The sequence below is a fragment of the Hippocampus comes genome, unplaced genomic scaffold (assembly GCF_001891065.2).
Source record: "Hippocampus comes isolate QL1 unplaced genomic scaffold, H_comes_QL1_v1.1 scaffold73, whole genome shotgun sequence".
Classification (NCBI taxonomy): Eukaryota; Metazoa; Chordata; class Actinopteri; order Syngnathiformes; family Syngnathidae; genus Hippocampus; species Hippocampus comes.
In genome coordinates, this window is record NW_017806238.1 from 493,520 (window position 1) to 515,664 (window position 22,145).

At 40.9% G+C, this 22,145-nt stretch overlaps 1 protein-coding gene across 4 annotated transcripts in view; it reads right to left on the bottom strand.

The window, feature by feature from the left end:
* phf14 (PHD finger protein 14) overlaps positions 1-22,145 on the bottom strand; it is a 77,955-nt gene that overhangs the window by 43,750 nt on the left and 12,060 nt on the right. For all 4 annotated transcript variants that reach the window (XM_019857292.1, XM_019857291.1, XM_019857293.1 and 1 more), the window contains exons 6-14: positions 21,332-21,443; positions 19,212-19,349; positions 14,885-15,031; positions 14,529-14,799; positions 13,945-14,051; positions 9,805-9,900; positions 7,524-7,630; positions 5,900-6,031; positions 4,672-4,834 (exon numbers count right to left, since the gene is read on the bottom strand). In XM_019857292.1, coding sequence (XP_019712851.1) covers positions 4,672-4,834; positions 5,900-6,031; positions 7,524-7,630; positions 9,805-9,900; positions 13,945-14,051; positions 14,529-14,799; positions 14,885-15,031; positions 19,212-19,349; positions 21,332-21,443 — 1,273 coding nt within the window. The remainder of the gene's footprint in view (positions 1-4,671; positions 4,835-5,899; positions 6,032-7,523; positions 7,631-9,804; positions 9,901-13,944; positions 14,052-14,528; positions 14,800-14,884; positions 15,032-19,211; positions 19,350-21,331; positions 21,444-22,145) is intronic.

Genomic DNA, 22,145 nt, shown 5'->3' on the forward strand with positions numbered 1-22,145 from the left:
TTAACATTAACGTTTGGACGGGCGAAGGCATTTCAAGGGTCCTACGTGACACAACGGTTTGGAACTATTCATTTTTTCCATCGAAGTAATTGCAGTTTCCTTGGCTTTTCACTCCCTTGAAATGAATTATGGGCTGTAATGCTTCTCAAAAATACAACTAATACTACGACCACCACTACTACTACTACTACAGACTTTTGCTTTTTCTTTGGCCCACTGTGTGCACGGATCCTTTTACAAGAGTGAAAATGACTTTTTTTTTTTTGGTGGCTTTTTAAATCATTTACCCATTTCACGAGTGAAAAAATATAAATATATGATATTTCTTGAATAAAATACATAAAAAGTTATTGCAGAATGTCATACTGTTTTATGCTTTTTCTTTGGCTCATAAATTATGGTAGTATTTCTTAAAGTCAATTAATTAAAAGATAATAATTTTTAAAATGTGGGCTTTCTTTGGCTTTTTTGCATGTCATTTTAGAAGAATTAAAAGGTGTTACTTAAATTACAATAATTAATAGCAAAAGCTATTTCTGTTAAAGTATCAGACACAAAGCAAATTTTCCTCAATTCTCCGGAGAAATTTTCATAAAAATTTGAAAAACCCGGAATTCCGGGAAAATCCGGAGGACTTTCATCTCTGATGTTGCCACTTCCTGTTGACAGACAATAACATGGCATTGCCTAAGGGCTCAACGACACATGACCAAACCCAGAAAACAGGTGAGCCATGATTGGTTGTTACCAGAGCGACCCCCCCCCCCCCCCCACAACCACACAACACACACACAAAAGAATACAAAGATGAGCCCCCAAACGTTAGACTGGTGAGGCAACATGAGCCGTTACAATGACAAGCGATTGAGTGAAGAGGCTAAAGCCTCAAAAGAGAAAGGAGGTGCTCATGATATCCATGTGAAATTCGTTTGCTCCACGAGGAGAAATTTAAATTTTAAATTATACTTTGTTCTACTGTGCTTGCTTATAGAGCATCCACAATATGTGGAAGCTTTCATGATGAACGTGAAGACGCTGAGAAACGTGTCAGCGGGCTTGCTGTGTATGCTGTGATAACTAGCTTGAGTACGTATTGATGACAAGATGGTTTGTACCCGGACTTGCTCAGGTTTTGTTTTCTTTATGGCTGATGTCTTTGGACAGAAATTGAATCGATTTATATCAATTTTATGATATGATATATGCACACATGAACGAAGCCTCAACATCAGATACAGTGAAACTCCTCTATAACAAATCCTACATGGGCGAAAATACCCCCTAGTGTGAAAAAAATTTCAGGCATGAAAGCCATTCCCACTTTTCTGCTCCACCTAAGACGAAACGTCCCCCTGTTCCATTATACGAAATCTTTTTCTCTGCTTTTGCCTCGCAACAAGATTCACTACAATGAAAACAAGCCTTCCGCAAAAGTCTAATCCAACCTCAGCATGCCACAGCGACCTCTACTGCTTTGTTCGGAAACGGCAACAGCAACCACCACACTGGTTTACACATGCACAGTCGTCCAGGAAGTATTTGTTATTGTTAGTTTCAGACGCAGCACGAACGTTACATTGCTAAAATGGCTACGAAACGGACCTTAGCAGACCAAGGAGTTAAGAAAAGAAAAGCATTCACGCTTGAAGACAGGATAAAAGTAATAAAAATGAAAGATGGAGGAAGCAAAGTGAAAGACATGCAAGAAATTGATGTAAGTGAAAGTGAATGCAGATTGCAAATTTCGCAATTTCTTTCCCGTTTTTTTTTCTTTCTACATTGGCTATACTAAGTGTCAAATAAGTGTATGCTCATATTTGTGCACTACGTATTGGAATAAAAATAGAGTACACATGTATGTTTTGTGTGTGTGTGTGTGTGTATGTGTGTGTGTTTACATCTGAGATAAAATTTGCTACAGTGAAAAGCCCCCTGTTGTGAAAAATTTCTTGCTGCAAACATGATTTTGTTGTAGAGAAGTTTCACTGTAATGCCATTTTTGGTAGCATTTGTAGACATCTTTAAAGCAAAAGACACTGTAGATGTTTGAAGTTCCCACGTGTGCTTTATCTGGTCTCTAACCAGAATAAAGTTCTTTTAACTTGTTTTGCCAGACAAGGAGCTTGGTTGCGCCTAACTATTATTATGTAACTTTTCACACCCACATGACGCAAAAGAGAGAGTCAGTGAACTCCTAATGGGTTTAATACCTTGCTGAAAGGCACCTTGGTGGTACTCAAGATGCATTTCTACAGGTCGCTATCAACCAATTCTGCTGATTTATGTCAGTAAGGGACCATATTTGCTTTTGGACTGTATCCACGATGGGGTCGCTTTATTTTGTCTCCAGATCAGGTCTGGTTCTCACCGTCCCTAAGCCCCTTCCAAAACAATGCAGAGCACGTACAAGTTGCTGAGATGTGTCATTCTTTATTTTGTCTCCAGATCAGGTCTTGATATCTCACCATCCCTAAGCCCCTTCCAAAATAATGCAGAGCACGTACAAGTTGCTGAGATGTGTCATTGCTTATTTTTATTTTTTTTGGTAGCTCAGACCGACAACAATACTGACTGTTGGGAGTGTTCTAGCAACAAGAATTAAGTTCTCTCAAGTCCCAGGGAAGTGTGAGAAGGTCAAATATTGACAGTGAGGAAAAAGCAAAGGTGAACGACGACCCTGCTTGGTGCCACAAAGCTGTCAGATACAAATCTTGAAAGTCTCTGGAGGGCGGGTGTAAGAAGCTCACTGAATTAAAGCATGGTCAGCTCAGATAAGTAGGATCCAGAGAAGGGTTCAGTAAACAAACAAAAAAAAAAAGGAACAGCATGTCCAATCCACGGTCAATGAACTAGCTTGCAATTGAGCGACCTCCGTACACTTCTCTGTTGGTGCCCCAAGATTGTCACAAACGGTTTCACATCACATTGTAACTCACGAGTAAAACCCTTGATTGCAGATGGTGGATGATGCCAAAAAGCAAAACCTATGACATGGTTTGCTTGGACAAGGTGACAATAGCAAAATGCATTTATAGGTAATGCTGGATTGAAGTATAAATCTGGCGCTGTCTGGTGACTGATGCTGATCCTATACGATATGATTTGTGCAGCCTTCTACAATTAAAGCGAGGCGTACTGCACAAAGCAAACTGGGTAGACGTTACAATCAAAATATAGCACCTGCCATTGTGGTTTTTCCTGCGTTCTAAATTACATGGTGGCCGCCTCCAGCTAATTTTGTGCTGCCCCCAGCCAGACCGACAACACAGCGTAAAGCTCCAGCTGTGCCGATTGAGGGATTGATGACCCTCTGCGGCAGCTTTGTATTTGAACTACATTGCATCATTATGGAGGCGCGATATCAACAGCAGTGCACAGGAAAGACCTGAAACAACTACCGAAGAAGAAACGGAAGTCCCCCCCCGCTAGTCAGGGAATGGTATAAACAGGTAAATATTGTCTGTTTTTCTGCATCCAAGCATGCTGTGTCGGTGAAAATAAGTTTCCTACGTGTCAAAGTAACATTTATGATTTTTAACGCTGCAGATATGGCAGGGAAAATCAGCCATCTTTTTTTTTTTTTTTAAAGCGATCGCCGGGTCTCGGTGAAACAGAGAAATTAACGAAATGGGCAGTTAAAATGTAATAATTCATGGTGGTGACATGTGGAAATTTGGTCTGAAACAATGGTGATGGCGAAGGTCGGAATGCGAGGCTAAATATATTCACCTGGCCCAGGCATACTGGTGACGCACAACACACCTGCTGAGCAAGTGAGATACAGCCGCACACTGCCGAGCCAGAGAAATACAGTATCTGAACTACATACTGAAACAATGCTTAACCATATTTATAATTTTATGTGTAGCTGTGGATGAAATAGCGAAGCCTATGGTAAACAATTTCACAAGAGTTGCACAACTCGCCAGGTACATTCATGCGAATGGTAGTGAGCACTTGCCTTTCAATATTCAACGGACCCACGCTATTCGCGGGGAATTGGGACCGGGGCCAGCGTGCAAATAACTCAAATCCGGGTAAAACTGAAATATACTGTGTGGGGAATTTAAAAAAAAAAAAAAAAAGATTTCGCAAACTTCAATTTCTTCAAAAAAAAATGCAGCTCCAAATTCATTTTGCATTTTCCAAGAGAAATGGGGTGAAAATGGGGGGCTGGGCGACAATAAACCAAAGGAAACAGCCACACGCTGACAATAATTTTGGAGTGGTATGTGTGGTTTCACTTTTTACATGAACACTTTTGGAGTGGTATGTGTGGTTTCACTTTTTACATGATATTAATGGTGGATATTTGTGACAATTAATGTTAAATAGAACTGTGAGTTACACAATGCAATGCAACCATTTTTTTTTTTTTACCGTGCTTCATTTGTCATTTAAATTGAAGAAATGTTTTGTTTGTAACAGAGTCATACTGATTTGATACTTTATGTACAATATACCACTTAATCATGTTACCAAACTCACTGCCACTATGGTTCAATTATGATGGTGACAGTTTTGACTGACTGCTGTTTTAAAAGCCCTATCAAAATTCAAACGGCGTCATTCGATTTACTGTATAACCGCACCATGAGAATGATGTGTAAAAAGAGGCCCTTTAATTGGATTTTTCTTCATTTTTAAAGTTTGCAGGGAGTCAATACGCACCGTGCCTCTAACTTGAGGTTTTTTGGGCTCTGGCGACATCTCTTGCGGGATGAACTTGATCGGTCCTTTGATCTGCCTCCTGGACCTCTTGGTACCGTCAGGTAGTGTCTCCATAGCAATGTCAGCTTCATCGCTGCTCGCCTGGTCACACTCTGAGCATTGCCTGAGAACAACAAGATCATATCACACGATAGAAGTGATTGGCCCAGCAATGGTTCTCAACCTTTTGTTTCCAATGATGTACCCTCTGTGAAACATTTTTCAGCCAAGTACCCCCTAACAAGTGCAAAGCATATTTGGATGTGGTTTAGGGGTGGAAAAAAAAAGGGACTTAAAATAGTGCTGTGCCATCACCGTCTGGTTTATTACATTTGGAACTCCATTTGTAGTTGTAACTTCACAACTATTTGAAAATAAGATAATGATTTTAATTCGAAATAAAGACGTGAGCACACACAAATAAAAATAAATAACAAATAAATCTTAAAATATCCATGTAATACTGTAATGAAAAAGAGTGGCCCGGTGGGCCAGTGATGAGCGCATCGACCTCACAATGCAGAGGTCGTGGGTTCGATCCCGGCTCTGTGTGGAGTTTGCATGTTCTCCCGGGGCCTGCGTAGGTTTTCACCGGGTACTCTGGTTTCCTCCCGCATTCCAAAAACATGCGTGGCATGCGTGACACTAAATTGTCCCGAGGTGTAAGTGTGAGCGCCGATTGGCTGGCAACCGGTTCAGGGTGTCCCCCGCCTACTGCCCGAAGACAGCTGGGATAGGCTCCAGCACCCCTCGCTTTATCCTCACCCCTTGTGAGGATAAAGCGGTTCAGAAAATGGATGGATGGATAATTAAAAAGAAGAATAACATCATTCCTAATTGTCCACACTAAATCTTTCACTGAACTGAGTGCTTTTGCATTTATTGAAACAATTGGACTTGACTGAGAATCATTGTCATTCATGCTGGAAGGGAGGCAACTGCTGTGATCAAGCCGTTTTTTTTTTTCCTCCATTGATGCTACTGTTTTAATAAATTTCAAAATCTCACGTACACCCTGAGGTAGGTGCCCTCAAGTACACCAGGGGCACTCGTACCCCCATTTGAGAACCACTGCTATCGATGATGGTATCGAGTTGTGTGAGTAATGTATAAAGTAGAGAGTGTGTGTGTGTGTGTGTGTGTGTGTGTGTGTGTGTGTTGTGTTGTTACTTCATTTGATGCAACTTACCAGTAGCTGTTCTTGGTCTTCTTGGGCATGCGTGTCAGTGGTGGTTCCAGACAACCCAAATGATAGTAGAGTTTGCAGGTGTCACACAGCACGAGCAAATGTTGGTCTTGGTTCTTCTTACAGATGCCACAGCTGTCAGCACAGGATGTTGTTTATGAGTAACAGCTGTTCACATTGGTAATTATGAAGATATAGAATGTAGCAAATAAATTCAACAAAAAATGTCTTCCGGTAAATGTGAAAGGAGACCTGCCTTGGTCAAAAGACAGAACAACATGGTTAGTTCTTTGGAGTCTCTTCAGAAGGTTTAAGAATTGCTCTGATTCATCATATTGATTGTGTCTACCGAAAGCGAATTCATTTTGGGGAATGTTGAGCCCTAACAGTTCAGTGAATGCTGAGTGTATTATCAACACAGATTTCTGTATTTTCCGCACTATAAGGCGCTTTGGAGTAAAAGACGCACCTTCAATGGATGGTGTATATTAAAACCGTTTTCATTTCAAGAGCGCATCGCATTATAAAATGCAGAGAATAGAAGCTACAATTGTGGCTGCAGTTGCGATATTGCATACACTAGTTCGAGCTCCGCTGAAGGGAATAAAATGCAATACATCTTTATTTATGTAGAGCTTTTACAACCGCTGCAGCGGGAACAAAGCGCTTTCCAGAACATTTCAAATACTACGTCCAAGAAATCGGAATATTGATCCATGTATAAGGTGCATCGGATTATAAGGCGCACTGTCGGCTTTTGAGAAAATTGAACGCTTTTAGGTGTGTCTTATAGTGCGGAAAATATGGTTATAAACTCCTAATATGTGGTCAGTTCTAAACATTTTTCATTGACCCACCGAGCAAGACAACTACAGTGCAGTGACAAAGTTTTGCTCACTTCCAACGTGTTTTATTTTTAGACATGCCCCACCCCACTTAAAATGTTTCATATTATCAAACAAATTCAAATATTAAACAAAGTTAACCAAATTAAACACAAAAAGTAGTTTCGAAATGATGATTTAGTGCTTTAAATGGGAAAAGCCAACCAATTCTACCTGGTCCTATGTGGAAAAACGAATTGCACCCTTAAAAGTGGCTCATCCCATTTTTTTTTTTTGAAAAGTTGAGTTTGATTTCATTGACGAAACCTAAGCCCCAAGACTACTTAAGCCAAAAGGTCTCAAAAAGCTGAACTGAACTGTCAGTAATTTGTAAAGTAAAGAAATTTCATGTGAATGATTTTTTTTAGGTTCAAATGACTTTTTTTAATGTTATATAACTAATATCTAGATCGTTAGTCATTAGTAATTAGACCTTAAACTTGAAAACAAGCTAAATGTGCACAAATAATAGTAAGAGGACAAACACTTTTTCATGTTTGAAGTTCATTTACCAGACATTCAAACAGCATAATTTAAAACAATGTCGCCAAAAGGGGAAAAAAAAAATACAAATCAAAATCTCAACAAATTGCGTGAAAATCCACCATAATTAGCATGAACACCATATTCCAAATTGCTGTACACAAACGGAAAATGGCAAGATGTCCTGTTGTGTCATACCGCTGGTACTTGGTATTTATAAAGTAGGTGAACTAGGATTCCAATGTGTGCGATTTTCTCACCTGTAGAGAATTGCTGGCAGGCTGGATGGCTTCCCTTGAGTTCCCCCCTCTTTTTTGCTCGACTTCCTCTCTTTGGGGGCTTTTAGAACAGCTGGAGTGTTTAGTTTCTGAGGAAGGCGGGAGAAACACATTGTTCTGACGCATAGTTCCAAACGTCGGCATGTAACATCCATGAGCCGCAGTCCTGCACTTGAAAATGTCCTTCGTGGAGACGAAATGTGCCAGATTGAAAATGTTTACAACCTTTCCAGCAGAGTGACATATATATTTTGGTGGAAAAGAAAGACTATTATACGTGAGTTTTTTTCCTCCAAGTTTTCAAAAACCAAATTGTCTTCAATTTACGTATTTTCCGTATTATAAGTGGCAGTTTGGAGTGACACTGAGTTTGGTAAACTTGTTCGCATATTCTTTATGCTATAGTTATCTGAATAACTCTTAATATGTTACGTGAACATACCAGGCATTTTCTCAGTTTGGTGTTTATCCGTCATGTAACATTAGCATATCGTACACTTATTCAGCCTGTTCTCTATGTTTGTTTTGATTTGCCTTTCAATATGACATGTCTGTTCTTGGTGTTGGATTTTATCAAATAAAATTTTCCCAAAAATGCGACTTATACTCCAGTGCGACGTGTACGTTTTCTTCTTTATTATGCATTTTATGGCTCGTGTGACTTATACTCAGGAGTGACCTATAGTCCTTAAAATACGGGAACAACAAAGCACCTTAGCTCAGTCCCTCTTTACCAACAAGGTCCGTTATATAAAATTTTCACCGGTATGTTAATAACCTAGGCTGTTAGTATGTGTGAATAAAACAAACGTGTCAATGACTAAGGGACCCTTATTGCAAACTGTGGTGCAAAAACAATTGACAAAAGTGTAGAATTTGGATGGAAAAATAACTCTCTCTCTCTTTTTCTTTCTTAACTCTCGATCCGTGGGAACATTTTTTTCCTCATTCTGCAATTAGTAGCATATGCTTGTCACTATTATTTTTTTTAAATTGTCTCTTTTATGTTTTTACAACCTCAATTTTGCTCTATTGTATTTTCTGCCATGTGAATTCTAACCGATCTGACAGACAAATGCTCATTTTGTAGCAAAGTCAATGACGATATCTATCTACAGCGCGTGACTCCACCTTTCCTTCACCTGTTCTCTGCTTTCACTGCAGACAACGTCATCTTCTAACACCAAAAGTACACCTCACCATCGTTCTGCTGTCCTCATACATATCCTGTACTATTCTGCCACTCCAGACTTCTTCAGGCAGTGCCACAGTTCCTTCTCTGGGTACCCAGTCATCGGCTTTCTCTAGATCCACCAAGAAAAAAAATACAGCTCCTTCTGACCTTCTCCACCATCAACACCCTAAAGGCGAATAATGCACCGTGGAACTCTTCCTTGGCATGAAACCATAATGTTGCTCACAAACAATTCTTTCCTCGAGTCTCGCCTCCACTGTTCTTCCCCATAATACTCCACTTACTGTCCTGATTATAAAGCCAAGACATGAATTGCAGCAGATCGGAAGACATGCAGGCGTACAAGGTGAGATGTCAGAGTGAAGAAGAGCACAAAGAGCTGCGCGACTTGGGTGAGGAGCGTGAGAGTGGGGTGATGTCTTTGTTCAAGAGTCCCTGGAAAGGAATGTGGAAGCAGGCCAGCATATTTCCAAAATCTAGTTGCCTTTTTTATATTGTTGTTGGTGACAGGACTCAAACCTTGGCTCTGTGATTCCAATGCCGAAATCGCTACACAGATGATATCTTACACCGTAAATGTAATTATTGTCAATAAAATTATTTTAGATGTGACAAACGACCCTCCAAAGAATCATGAATTCTTTCAGGGAACCTAGATGTGCTTTGTGGGGACTTGGATCCCACTGACTCTCAACCAAGTTGAACTGTGAGCATGAAGTACTGTACGCCAACACTGTCGCAATACCTTGACGATCTTATTGATTTTTAAAAGCCTCTTATTTCACAAGCGTCCAGTGACCCATCATACACAATGATCCTTATTGGTTATTGGTTGCCATAGAGGTGAAGAGAAATGCGTTTTTACAAGTTGGCAGTTCCAACTGGATATGTGTCACGCCAAGCAACCGAAAAAAAGTTTCATACAGAAATAAACAAACATGACAGTGGCGTGAATACTGTAAAATGTAGCTATTCTTTCTTGTAAGTCTGTATTGTAAAAAAATCAGTCATGGGGATGGAAATGCATTAAGATGATGGATGTTTCGTGTGAAAAGGTGGTGCAGGTACCTGGCCAAGGATGTCCCCAAGTAGAGTCCACATAGCATGGCCTTCACTTCGCAGATCTCCATTGACATTTAGCAGCTCCTCCAGAGATTCGCAGAGCTTCAAACATTCAGGCACGACACAGGAGAAAACATTAGATCAGTAGTACAGCACATGTAATTCAATCTTCCAATAATTTCAGTGCTCTATGGGTTGCATCCACTACATCTCTATGCCCTAACAACAATTACTGTAATTTTCAGACTATAAATCACACTTTTTCATAGGTCCTGTGAAATACTTGGGTACGACGATATTAAAATTAGACCTTGGACTGGCAGCCAAAATCCCTCTTCCCTAATTGTGTTGACTTTGCTTTGACAAATACTTAAGTGCATCCAGCACATTCTAGTTAAGATAAGCCATTTTAAACTAAAAAAGAAAACTTTTCTATAGTTAGAAGCAGAAGTTTCATCCAACAGGAACTTGTTCGCTCTAGTGAACATGGGGTGCGTTCGAAAATTCACTTGACACCCAAACCCACTCTGAGAGTGTGTGTGTGTTCGAAGAGGCAATGAAGCCCCCCCCTCCCCCGTCTGCCCATTGATTTCTAAATGCAGCTTATGTTATAAGCCAATCAGTGGCTTGTGCTTGACCCGTTTCCATTTGTACTGTAAGGTGCACTGGGTTGCGGCACTCCTTTTTTGGGGCACTCTGAATAACCAAATGGCACATTTGAACAACACTCTGTGTTTCTGAACAGTCAAGGTGAAGCAAAGCATGCTCGCAGAGTATTTCCAAATGCATCCTTGATTAGGGAACGGGGATAAGTCTGAGCTCTACTGTTTTTGGTTGCAGTTTTCCTCCCAAAATGTGACATGCTGTCGAGCAGTGGTTCTTAACCTGGGTTTGATCGAACCCCAGGGGTTGGGTGAATCGGTCTCAGGGGTTCGACGGAGCCTTTGCCATGGAGAGTGCGACACACCCGACTCAACATGTCAGTTAGTTATGACACCCGCTTGGCCATCGCTGGCTACAGATGATCACATGACATTGCTTGTCCAGTCAGTGCTGTGGGAAATTTAGTTCGCTTAGTAGTCAACGTGTGACTGTCGTGACTGTACGCCGTACAATAATAAAAAAGAAAAAAAAAAAGAAAAAAAGAAAAAGCATACTTATCTCTTGAAATTTTACTTACTTTTTTCTGTTTTTAATAAATGAGTTTTTTTTAATATCTTGAATTTGGAAAAAAAAATATATATATTTTTCACTCATGAAGGGTGAATGTGCATATGAACTGGTTGGGTTCGGTACCTCTGAAAAGGTTACGAACCACTGCTCTAGATAAAGGCCACCAGGACCAAACACCATAACTTCAATTTTTTTTTTTCATAGAAATTCAAGAAAATCAGTGCCATCCAGTCCTTGATTTCCTTTGTATAGGGTAAAATTGGCCACAATGAAAAAGCGTCTTTTTTGCTCAGTGGGGCGCAGATCTGTCAGTCATCTTGATGGCAGTGGAAGGAAAAAAAAACATGTTTTCTTAAGATGGAACCCAAAGGTAGCAGATACAGGGAGCAGAGGCCCCAGATAGGAACCCTGTGTAACACCATATGACAATGGGGCAGTGCTGGACTCAGAGAAATGAAGTCAGTCAAATAGGTTCGAAACCACTCAAGAGTGCTACTACTCATGTCCTCTTGGTGCTGCAAACAAGCCATTAGAATACAGTGGTCCATCATACCGAACACCGCAGTTAGAACAAAACAAGACACACACAGTCTCCAGTGTCATTAGTCACGAGGATGTCATTAAGAAGCTTGTAACAGGGCTGGATGGAAAACCTCAACAGCATTATGTTCACAGCAGGGGAGCACATAACTCCCAACTCTGGCAAACCCTTCACTGGCTCCCACTACATTTCAGAATTTTTTTGAAGGTTCTTTCATTGGTTTTCAAAGTTTTAAATGGTCTCGCCCTACTTGACCTCTCTGTGCTCCTCCTCCCCTGAGCACCTGTCCAGTGCCTCAGGCCAGCCGACCAGATGCTACTGGAGGTACTGAGGACTAAGCGGACGCTGAGAGGGGAGCAAGTTTATTCCATTGCCGGTCCCTCTCTGGAATGACCCTTGTCTTAAAACACATTTTTATTCTTTGGCTTTTGTCTCAGCATGAGATTCAGGCTTGTTTTCGAGTTTAGAGGTGTTTTATAGAGATGGGCTGATGAATCCTTGCGAAGCTTTTGAGGTCTTTGCATTGATTTAGGAAAAAGAGTAAAAGCCTCAAACCCTGATAAAATCGACCACACAAGTGACATTTGGTGGTCAGCGAGTGTCATAGCAGCTTTGATCCTCTAAGTGGGGGGTCGGCAACTCGCGGCTCCAGAGCCGCATGCGGCTCTTTAGCGCCGCCCTAGTGGCTCCTAGAAAGCTTTTTCAAAAATGTTTGAAAATGGAAAAAGATGGTGGAGGGAAATATAATTTTTGTTTTAATATGGTTTATGTAGGAGGGAAAACATGACAAACATTCTTAACGTTTTCTAATGCTGTAAATATGTGTAGAATAAAATTTCAACACTTCTGTCAATGAACATTTGCGTCACAGCTTGCGACACACGTTTCTATGAGCAGGGCGGGATGCCAGGCAGGTGGCTGTTGCAAAAAAAAGACAATAAAAAAAACAACGGCCTTTCATGTACAATTCACCGAGGGAACTGACAAAGAATGGGAATCAGGAGGGCCGATAGAAGCATTTTAAACGGTACACGTGAGCTACGTAGTTAACACGCTGCAAAAGTACGCCGAATGCCTCTGCGTCTGGTCTCGATGAAGGTAGGTCGGCATGCGTGTGTAAGTACATCCGTATGCGCGCGTGGGCAGTAACGGGTCGAAACCCGGGAGGTTGGTTAATCAAAAGTAGATCTTCGGTCAAAAAAAGGTTGTGCACCCCTGCTCTACAGGATGCAGTGCAGGGAAAAATATAGTATTTGTCGCCAACTTGGTCATTTTGATAGTAGGCTAATATAGCTAATATCGATACATACAGCATGTGTTGCCTCCATTACAAGGCTTATAGAAGCCTTTTGTTTTTTTGCGGCTCCAGACATATTTGTTTTTTTTTTTTTGTCCAATATGGATCCTCCAACATTTTGGGTTGCCGAGTCCTGCTCAAAGTAATTGAATTTAAGTGAATTGATTTGTATTGTATGTAATGATCATCATTTACATACTGTCTGCAAGGGTTGCAACACTGTGACACTGTACCAGTAGTATGGTTCAATGTCATGTCCTGTCACCCCAGTAGATCTGAATAAAAATGATTTGGATATGACACTGTGTTGTGAAGCAAGATGACAATATCTCAACATAAGTCGTCAAATCGTCTTGTTTTTTTTTTTTCCATGCACAGGCACAGGGGATAAAGAGCCCCTTTGGCATACAATAAGAAAAAAAAGTTGCATTCCCTTGCAATCATTCAGAGATAACACAATCTTTGCGAGGGAACGCAAAATGGTGCTTCTTTTTTGTTCCATGTCACCTTAGGGCCTCCGTTTTGAGGGTGTTGCGGGTTTGGCGTCTCCTTTTGGCAGTCGACAGTGTGACGCAGCCCCAAATATTTGAATCAGTTACGTTCTTTCTGGTGTCTCATTGCCGTGCATGAAGCCTCACACGTCGTCAGGACATGACAGATGTGAATTGAGTCATCATTTTCGATATTAAAAGCAGGACATACTGGATAGAAACCTTGAGTGCAAACACCAAACTCGAGATACACATGAAGTAAACGCTGTGAATAAAGTAAAAGAAAAATTTGTGGGGGGAGGATGACATTTTTGGTTTTTAAGTTTGTAAAAAGTTACCGGGAAAACAGCTAGTTTCAGATGTTATTAACTTTCATTTTATACATTTGTAATACGAATGTCTCACTGCTTTGTGGGAAGTACTAATCACGTTTTTATCACAACTTCGTTTGAGCAAATCTAATGCCGTGTATAAATCATCTAACTTGAAAGTATTTTAGGGTAGTAAAGTGACTGCTAAAAAAAAAAAAAAAAAAAAAAAAAAAAGCTAGAATTGACCTTTAAATTGTGATTCATTTTGTTAAATCAACAACATACGCAATTGATTGCTTGATAAAAACCGAATGGTTTAGGTTGTCTGCTCACCTTGTTGTACTCCACGTGCAGTTTGTCTTGCTCATTCTCCAGCTTGTCTTTTAAGCTCTTCTGTTCAGAGATGTTGTCCTGGATCTGGATCATTCGCATATTACGCTCTGAATACCATTGGGACAAAAATCAAGAGAAAAAGTATCGTTTATTAGCCTAAAAATCCATACCAAGTGTACCAATGGCAGAAAGGCATTTTATTTCTTATACAATTTGTATACTTGTAATGTTCTCAGATATGGCATCTCTGCCTCATCTGGCACCATAATCACAAATTTAAGGGGGGAAAAACATTTTGTGAGACAAGAATTAATTACATTTGGAAATCAAGACTCCACAAGCTACACAGAATAGTAAGCTCAAAGCAAACGAAGCCCTGCACCATCAGTTTCTTTGATATTATAATATCTTGATTATAGTTAGGTCCACAAGTATTTCAACATTGACTGTGTGTTTTGTTTTTAATTACTTCTACAAACAAAATGATGATAATAAACAAAACAAAAAAAAAACCGGTGTGTTCATACAAGTACTTCAACACGGAATAACATTGCCGGGACTTTGGAAGTACCATATTTTCTTACCTAAGTAGTAATTGACAAAGTCCGCGGTGAGCGCGGGCTGCTTGTGTTTCCGCCGACCATCCATGCTCGCATTGGTGTCAGATGTGTCCACCGGGAAAATGTCTGTGCTGATCCCCATTAGCTCTGCCTTTCTCATTAACTTCCTGATGGCTGAGGCACTAGAGGTCAGAGGTCGCGGCAGCTTCTCCCTTGGCACCCACGCTTGAGGTCGGGTGTTCCTGGACAACTCTGCTTTTGTGCGGTATTGTTGCAGGCGGGTTGTGATTCGGGCCTGTGGGCGCAAATGCAGAAGCCATATAGTGTTGTTTATCCTCTGCTGGAGGGACTTACATAACATCAACTATCTGCCATCATACCTGAGCTTCAGGAGTGAGCTGTTTCTCTCTCTCAAGCAGAGACACCTTACAGTAAGACTGCAAGGCCAAGTAGTTTTTTCTTTTCCACTTCCTATCAAAGCGATCTGCATGCTGCTTGCAGTAGGCAAAAAATGGATCTGCAATATCCTATTGGATCACAAAATATTGACATTAATTTGAATGTTACAAATACATAAAAATATAAGTGCAGTGGTACCTCTACTTACAAACGTCTCTTCATACGAAATTTCCAAGTTACAAAATGCCTTAACTGGAAAATATTGCCGCTTGTTATGAAAGAAATTTCAAAATATGAAAGGTACAAATACAGTGTGGCCTGCTACTCGCAGTATGTTGCGTTCAGGGTTTCCTGAACGCAACATACTTATAGCTGCTCTGTCATTGGCTACTACGGAGCATCATCCTGGCATCCCATTGGCTAAGAGGGACCTCTACCACATACGTCTATGTGTGTCGATGGATAGATATGTGTTCATACAGCGTCCTTGTCATTCCCCCTCGGGCAATAGTCTTACGTAAATGTGAATCACCCAGAAAAAGTGTTGACCAGTCCGGCGATCGCTCACTGTGCTGATGTTTGCCTTGGACATTTTCGAAGGATTGTTGAAAGCCGACAAAAGCAAACGCCCTTGGATCAGTTCTTTACAAAACGCCAGGCAAAAACCATTTCTGAGAGAGAACATGAACTAAAGAGGGCAAAAACCGATGAGGAGGCAGTTACAAGCTAAATGACCATCATTTTTATTCTTTATTCTTTTTTTTTTCATGATGGATTGTGCAATAATCTAATTGTAAAATGTATTTGTTATGTATTTTGATGCATTTTTATTCTTTAGAAAACATTTATGTCAGAATTTTTGGGGGGCATGGAACGGATTAGGGCATTTACATAGAAAACGCGTCTCTACTTTTAATTTTCTCGTTACGAAATTTCTTCCAGAACCAATTAATTTCATAAGTCGAGGTACCACTGTAGATGGGATGGTATCTTTTTGCTTGCCTGGTGGAATCCTCACATCTCCAAAACAAACTCCCTTTACAAGAAACAACCCCCCCCCCCGACATATTTGGTGGCATGCCATTAACATTGCGGGGAGCGATGTCTGGAGGACCTTGGAAATGGCAGCACATTTGATGCAATCCCATCCTCCACCACTAATGAACTCTTAACTCTCCATAAATGTTTGCTTGCCACAATGTGTGAGTTGTGATGGGATTCGGTGGTGCTCACAACACAATGGACGAGGGAAGATGTGGAACTACGCCCGTATAAGAAAGCTAACTCTGCTCATCACACTAGCACTAAAACTAATCCAAAAAAGTGACGGGGATCTCTTCACAGAAATTACAAAAATGAGCACGACTTTCAATAAGGTGCTAAGCGACGGCGACCAAGTCAAAGACTCCAGAACGGAGTAGAAACTGCAAAAATTGTCTGGATGAAGCGGTAAATTGAAATTTGAATGTGGATAGCAACACTAGAATGGCTAACAAAAACACGTGATGGCAGAAAGTGCAACAACTACGGAGCTGTTTTAACGCCCAGGAAAATTGAGGGAGACAAAAAGAATGAACTGATTGGACTGAAATATGGAAAAGAAGCAGCCAAGACAATTGATGACTATTGGAGAGAAGATACTGTGTGATGGCTGCAGAGGGAGAGGAGTGACAGAAGTGACTTGACAAGGATAACCGGTCAGGCAGAATGATGGTCGAGGCTTTTAGGCGAAACAGTCCAACACTGGCAGCGATGGAAACAGTGGGAGTTGCACGCCTATCTTGGAGAATATGACCAAGGAGTGGTCCAATACGCAAAAACGGTTCTGCCCACTGATGAAAGTGTCGTGGGAGCCTCAGGTGAAACATAACTTGAACAACCGCCGTTCGAAGATTCATGTAGAAGTGGAAGCATTATTGACCCAAAAAAGCCTGAGGACTTAATTCAGGAAAATAGATGGAGTTAGGTGAACAATTGACTGAGTTAGCGATTGGCTGGCAACCAGTTCAGGGTGTACCCCGCCGACTGCCCAAAGACAACCGGGATAGGTTCCAGCACACCTGCTACCTTCGTGTGGATAAGTGGATCAGAAAATGGATGGATGGATAATTATATTCGCAAGATGGAAATGCAGCTTTGTTTTGAGGACCGGGTGAAGACAGAGACTTTGGGTTCTGATGTGACCGGGTGGTTGAACTGAAGAAATGTCTTGGGGACCTACAGACTGGAATCAGATGACGCTAATCTTGTTGTACAACACTGTCTTGTTTATTTTGGAGGCAGTGATTTTCTTTGAGTTTCTGTTTTGGGTTGTTTTTAATTTTCATTGTGGTCAGGCATGAGTATTTAAGGACTTGGTTTCTGCAAAGTTAGTGTAGGGCAGTTCTGGCTGTCACTGCAGCTGCGTAAGATTTCGAGATACTGCTTCTTAACTGACATACCACCCTTTGAATTGCATCACACATCCCATAGATAATGACACAAACTCAAACATAAGATTTGTCAGTCAAAAAATTAACGGTTTATGTGTGCTCTCCACTGGTGCAGGGTGTTCTTGCCTGAACCTGATATCTTTTTGCAGGAGACCCATATGAGGAACAAAGACCAGGTCAAAATGAAATACCCAGGGTCACTGAATTATTGCATTCTAGTTTCAACTTTCAGACCAGAGGGATCACCACTTTGGTCAACAAATCAGTTCCTTTTACAACGACAAATGTAATTTCTGAGAGGAATGGCAGATACCTGAGAGTTTTGGGAACTCCATTTCGAATGCCTGTCCTACTAGTTAATGTATATCCACCAACTTCTGACAATTCTTCGATTATGAATAGGTTGTCTGAAGGTGTGCCCTCCCTGAGTGACTCTTTTGTTATTTTTGGAGGGGACATGAATTGCACCATCAATACTCAATTGGACCGTTCTGAACCTGGTGCAACCCAATCACTGATGGTTAAGGCTCTTTGTAATTTAATATTCGAAAATGGGTACGTTGACCCTTGAAGGTTTTGTAATAATATCAGCAGGTAATACTCTTTTTCGCTCAGGAGGACCAGACCTTTTCTTGAATAGATTATTTCTTTGTTGGTTGCCGAAAGTGACAACTATTACGTATAATCCAATTATTGATAAGGAGCATGAGACTTGATCATGAGTTTCCCCCTAGACATCTCTATGCCATCCATTGGCGATTTAATAAATCAATGCTATCTAATGACAAATTTCATGTACTGTATTGCAGGTGCATTAGAGGACTCTATCGCTACTAATGACAGTCTATACCCATCTCTAGTGTTACTGTGGCAATCTTTAAAAACGTATTTACTTGGTCACATAATTTCATATTCCGCAAGCTTGAAAGAATTTTAGATATCAACTGCTTGCAGCCACCCCATCGAATGATTTTTCAAAGTGTCGTATTTTTCGTTCACATACTTTTTCTTGCAACTGCATATATAACAATGAGGCGTGTTGGTTCACATGTGTTCTAGTTACTATGAACATGGGTATGAGTCTGCGAGGTTACGAGCTCAGAAATTTCGTCTTCAAGCAGTCTCATGCTTGATACCACACATTGATGATGCGAGAAAGGGCACTGCATGAGGACCTAACTATTGCTGAAGGGGAAAGTCAAGTCGAAAATGTTGAAAATACATTATATGCACCCCCCACTAGTCTAAACACGGTATTCTGATTTATCGAGCATGAAACTGGATTAAGCAGAAAATTTCGCCCTTTTGTAATCCATCTCAGGGGTCTGCCATTTTGCCTTGGATGCCTGATAACTGAAATTGACATCACAGTGCCCAACAGCTCATGTCAGGACCATCACTTCTCACCTGTTTTCTCTGTTTGGTCATGTGACATTTGCACAGCTCACTATTGTTTACTACTTTTTTTAGCCTGCTAGGTTACGAGCATACCCGAGGCAGAGTCTTTCGACTTTGTTACCGCCATATGCCATGGTTCGTTTGTGGGTCCCACATAAGAGACACATTTCAAGGAAAGTTAAGAGCGCTTGGCATGTTTTCAGTGCATTCAGCAGACATGGCCGTCGCAACAGACAGTTCAGAGGAGGTCTCTTCTAAAATTTGGACCCTCATTTTGAATACCTTTTTCAATTAACTCAAACTTGGCAGTGTTGTTAAATTGCCAAACAGTTGTCCAATTGATAAGGCACGTATTTGCAATTGAAGAGAATTGAATTAGGTTTCTAGTTAATTTATTAAATTCTTCATTTTCTTCACATGAAATATGATAAGACTGTTTTTTTTTGTTTTGTTTTTTTCATACACTTCTTTTCCCCACCTCTTCTGCAGCAGCTTCTGACAGGAGCCCCTCTTTCTGTGCGCACGTGACATGGAAGTAGGACCGACACATTCCTGCATCACAGCTGATGCACACACCAGTCCTGGCAAAGCGGTTATCTTCGCAGAAACTGCATTCCTAAAAGAAAGAAAAAACACTTGCTCTTGATTACATTCAAACAAACAAACTGCACTCTCTCATCTACTCTTGGTTAAGTTTGTCCAAGAAGGAATATACAAAATGAAATCAATTCGCAAAGACAAAGTGAAACAGTGAATGAATTATCTGATAGACCATCTGGATTTGCCATGTAAATGTATTTGCCCTATTGATGATTTTATTTTTTGCATATTAATCTCACTTAAATGTTTCAAATTTTCAAACCAATTTTAATATCTTGCGAAACTAATCCAAGTAAATATAAAATGGACCGTATTTTCCGTACTATAAGGCACACCTAGAAGCATATAATTTCTCAAAAGACTGCTGTCTCAGCCAAACGCTCACAACACTCTTGACTTTCAAACTTCGTGCCTCTCGTGATTGCTTTTAAGGGACCAAAGAGGTGAAAGTCTGAAGGGGCAAGGTCTGGGCGCTGCAGTCAGATTCAACAAAACATAAAAAACGGAGCAGTTCCCACCCCAGCTTGTTGATGGTCTGCACCGTTCAGGCTGTTGTGTGAGGCCTTAGTATGTCATGATCCAAGATGACTCCTTCCGACTGATGACCCCTGTGTTTGTTCTTTATGTCTTTCTTGACCTGCCTCAGGAGTTCACAGTAGATGGCACCTAGTTTGAAAGTGAAGATTGTATCGTATTCCCTTTAGTGTAGCTCCATCCAGTGGACGCATAACGCAACCGCAGCCACTATTGAAGCTTCAATTCTATGCGCCTTATAATGCGATACGCCCGATATATGAAAACAGTTTTGAAATAGGCCATTCCTTGAAGGTGCTCCTTATACTCCAAAGCGCCTTATAGTACAGAAAATACGGTCATACAAAAAAAAAGGATTTTTTGTGAAAATAAATGACATTGGATCATTTTCCACAGCACACCTAATGATCTCTCACGGCACACTGGTTGTGAATGACTGGATTTATCGCTGCACCCCTACTGCAGACTAAGCATTAAAAAGACCTGTGGACAGTTTTTTTTTGGGGGGGAAAAAAAATTGCTGTTTTTAACATCACACAAAGTGGAGTTGCAGAGTTGCCCTTGTAAAGAAGCCTTTGTAGGGCAATGTACCATTCAGTGGAAAATTCCTCATGAATATTCTATTCAGCTGTAAAGAAGTAGGGTGCTTGCGGGGGACTGTGTGTCAGAGAACCACTAATCTGGCAGTTAATTGCGGCATTTACAAAAGAAAGGTGGTTAACTGTAGGCTTTTTAACTTGAAACCACACAGCCTTTTGATTATTTCATAGAAGGGGGAAGAAAACCCCAGACTTTGCGTTAAATGTTGCACACACAGCATTCATTGCAGCCTGGCCATCCTGGAAGGTGGATTCCCCCCATCTGCGGTACCTTCTCAAAGTTTCTTCCCCCCCTGAGATGTTTTTTTAATGTTTTCTTTGCCCTACTGTGGGGTGAAGATCAGGGGATGTTGGTCATATTTGTCAACTGTGGGCAGGTGAAGTCCTTTGAGACTCAAATTGTGATTCAGGGTAGGGCTGTACAATATATCGAAAAAATATCGCGATGCTGGCCCATGCAATATGCATACTGCAAAAATGTGCAATAAATGTCATATGGAACTGTGTGCTTTTATCTGCCTTTGACCAGTCAGATGCAACTCTAAAAGCTCATCTGCATCTAGTAGGTGAATAGTATCTGAGGACATTACAAATAATTAGCTAAGAATATAAACAGTGGTGTCATCAGCAAAACGTACACATTTGAGGAACTCTGATAGCTGACAGATGGCACTCATTTACAAAATAAATAACATTGGCCGAGGAGTGATCGCCTTGTACATTTATTTGAGATGTCTTTGCAAGACATTCAATTTGCTTAATCTGAAACATGTGAAAGTGTGAATGCATGGAAAAAAAATATGAAATCAGAAAAGGAAAAAATGCTTTTTCACAGAATTGGACATCAACATGGAAAATGACTTGCCTTGGCCCCATATTTTGAATAATTCATCTCTGTGAGAGTCACCGGTCGTAGTTTATCGATGTCTCCAAACGCAACCCCGGGAACGTATAGTGCGCATACCACATGCACCCATCTGTAAAGATTGAAGAACAAAATCAAAATAGCTGAAACTTGCGAAGAGAACCTATAAGTCAAATGTACAACTGTGTGGAAGCATATTGTTTAAAAAGATGGCGGAAAATAATCAGATTATTTTTCTTTTAGACCACAATGTCAAAGTGCCGGCCCGCGGGCCAAATCCGGCCCGCGAGAATGTTTTCAGTGGCCCCTGGGATGATATTGATTTATTATTAGAACCAGCCCGCGGACCGCAGCAAGCCGAGAGCCCGCAGATCTTTTACACGCACCAAAACTACATTTCCCACAATGCAACGGTGACGCGCCAAGCAGTCGGCCGCTTTATTTAAATATTGATTCGTCTAGCAGTCGTTCCCATAACAGTGACATTAGCTTTCAGATACCCATCAAAAATGGCAAAACGGAAGGTGGACACTGAGAACCGGGGGTTTCAAACAAGGTGGGAGTCGAAGTACATGTTCACGGACGTAGCTGGAAAACCTGTGTGTCTTCTGTGTGGAGAAAGTGTGGCGCGATTGAAATAGTGTAATCTGAGACGACATCATGAAACGAAACACGCAAACAAGAACATGGACATGGAGGGGGAAGGGGGATTTCATTAAAAACGGTATACTTAAAGTTTGTGACGAAGTTTACCCCGAAAAAAAGCAACTCTTTTTAAACGTGAGCATTAGCAGAAACACAATGGCAGTGTTTC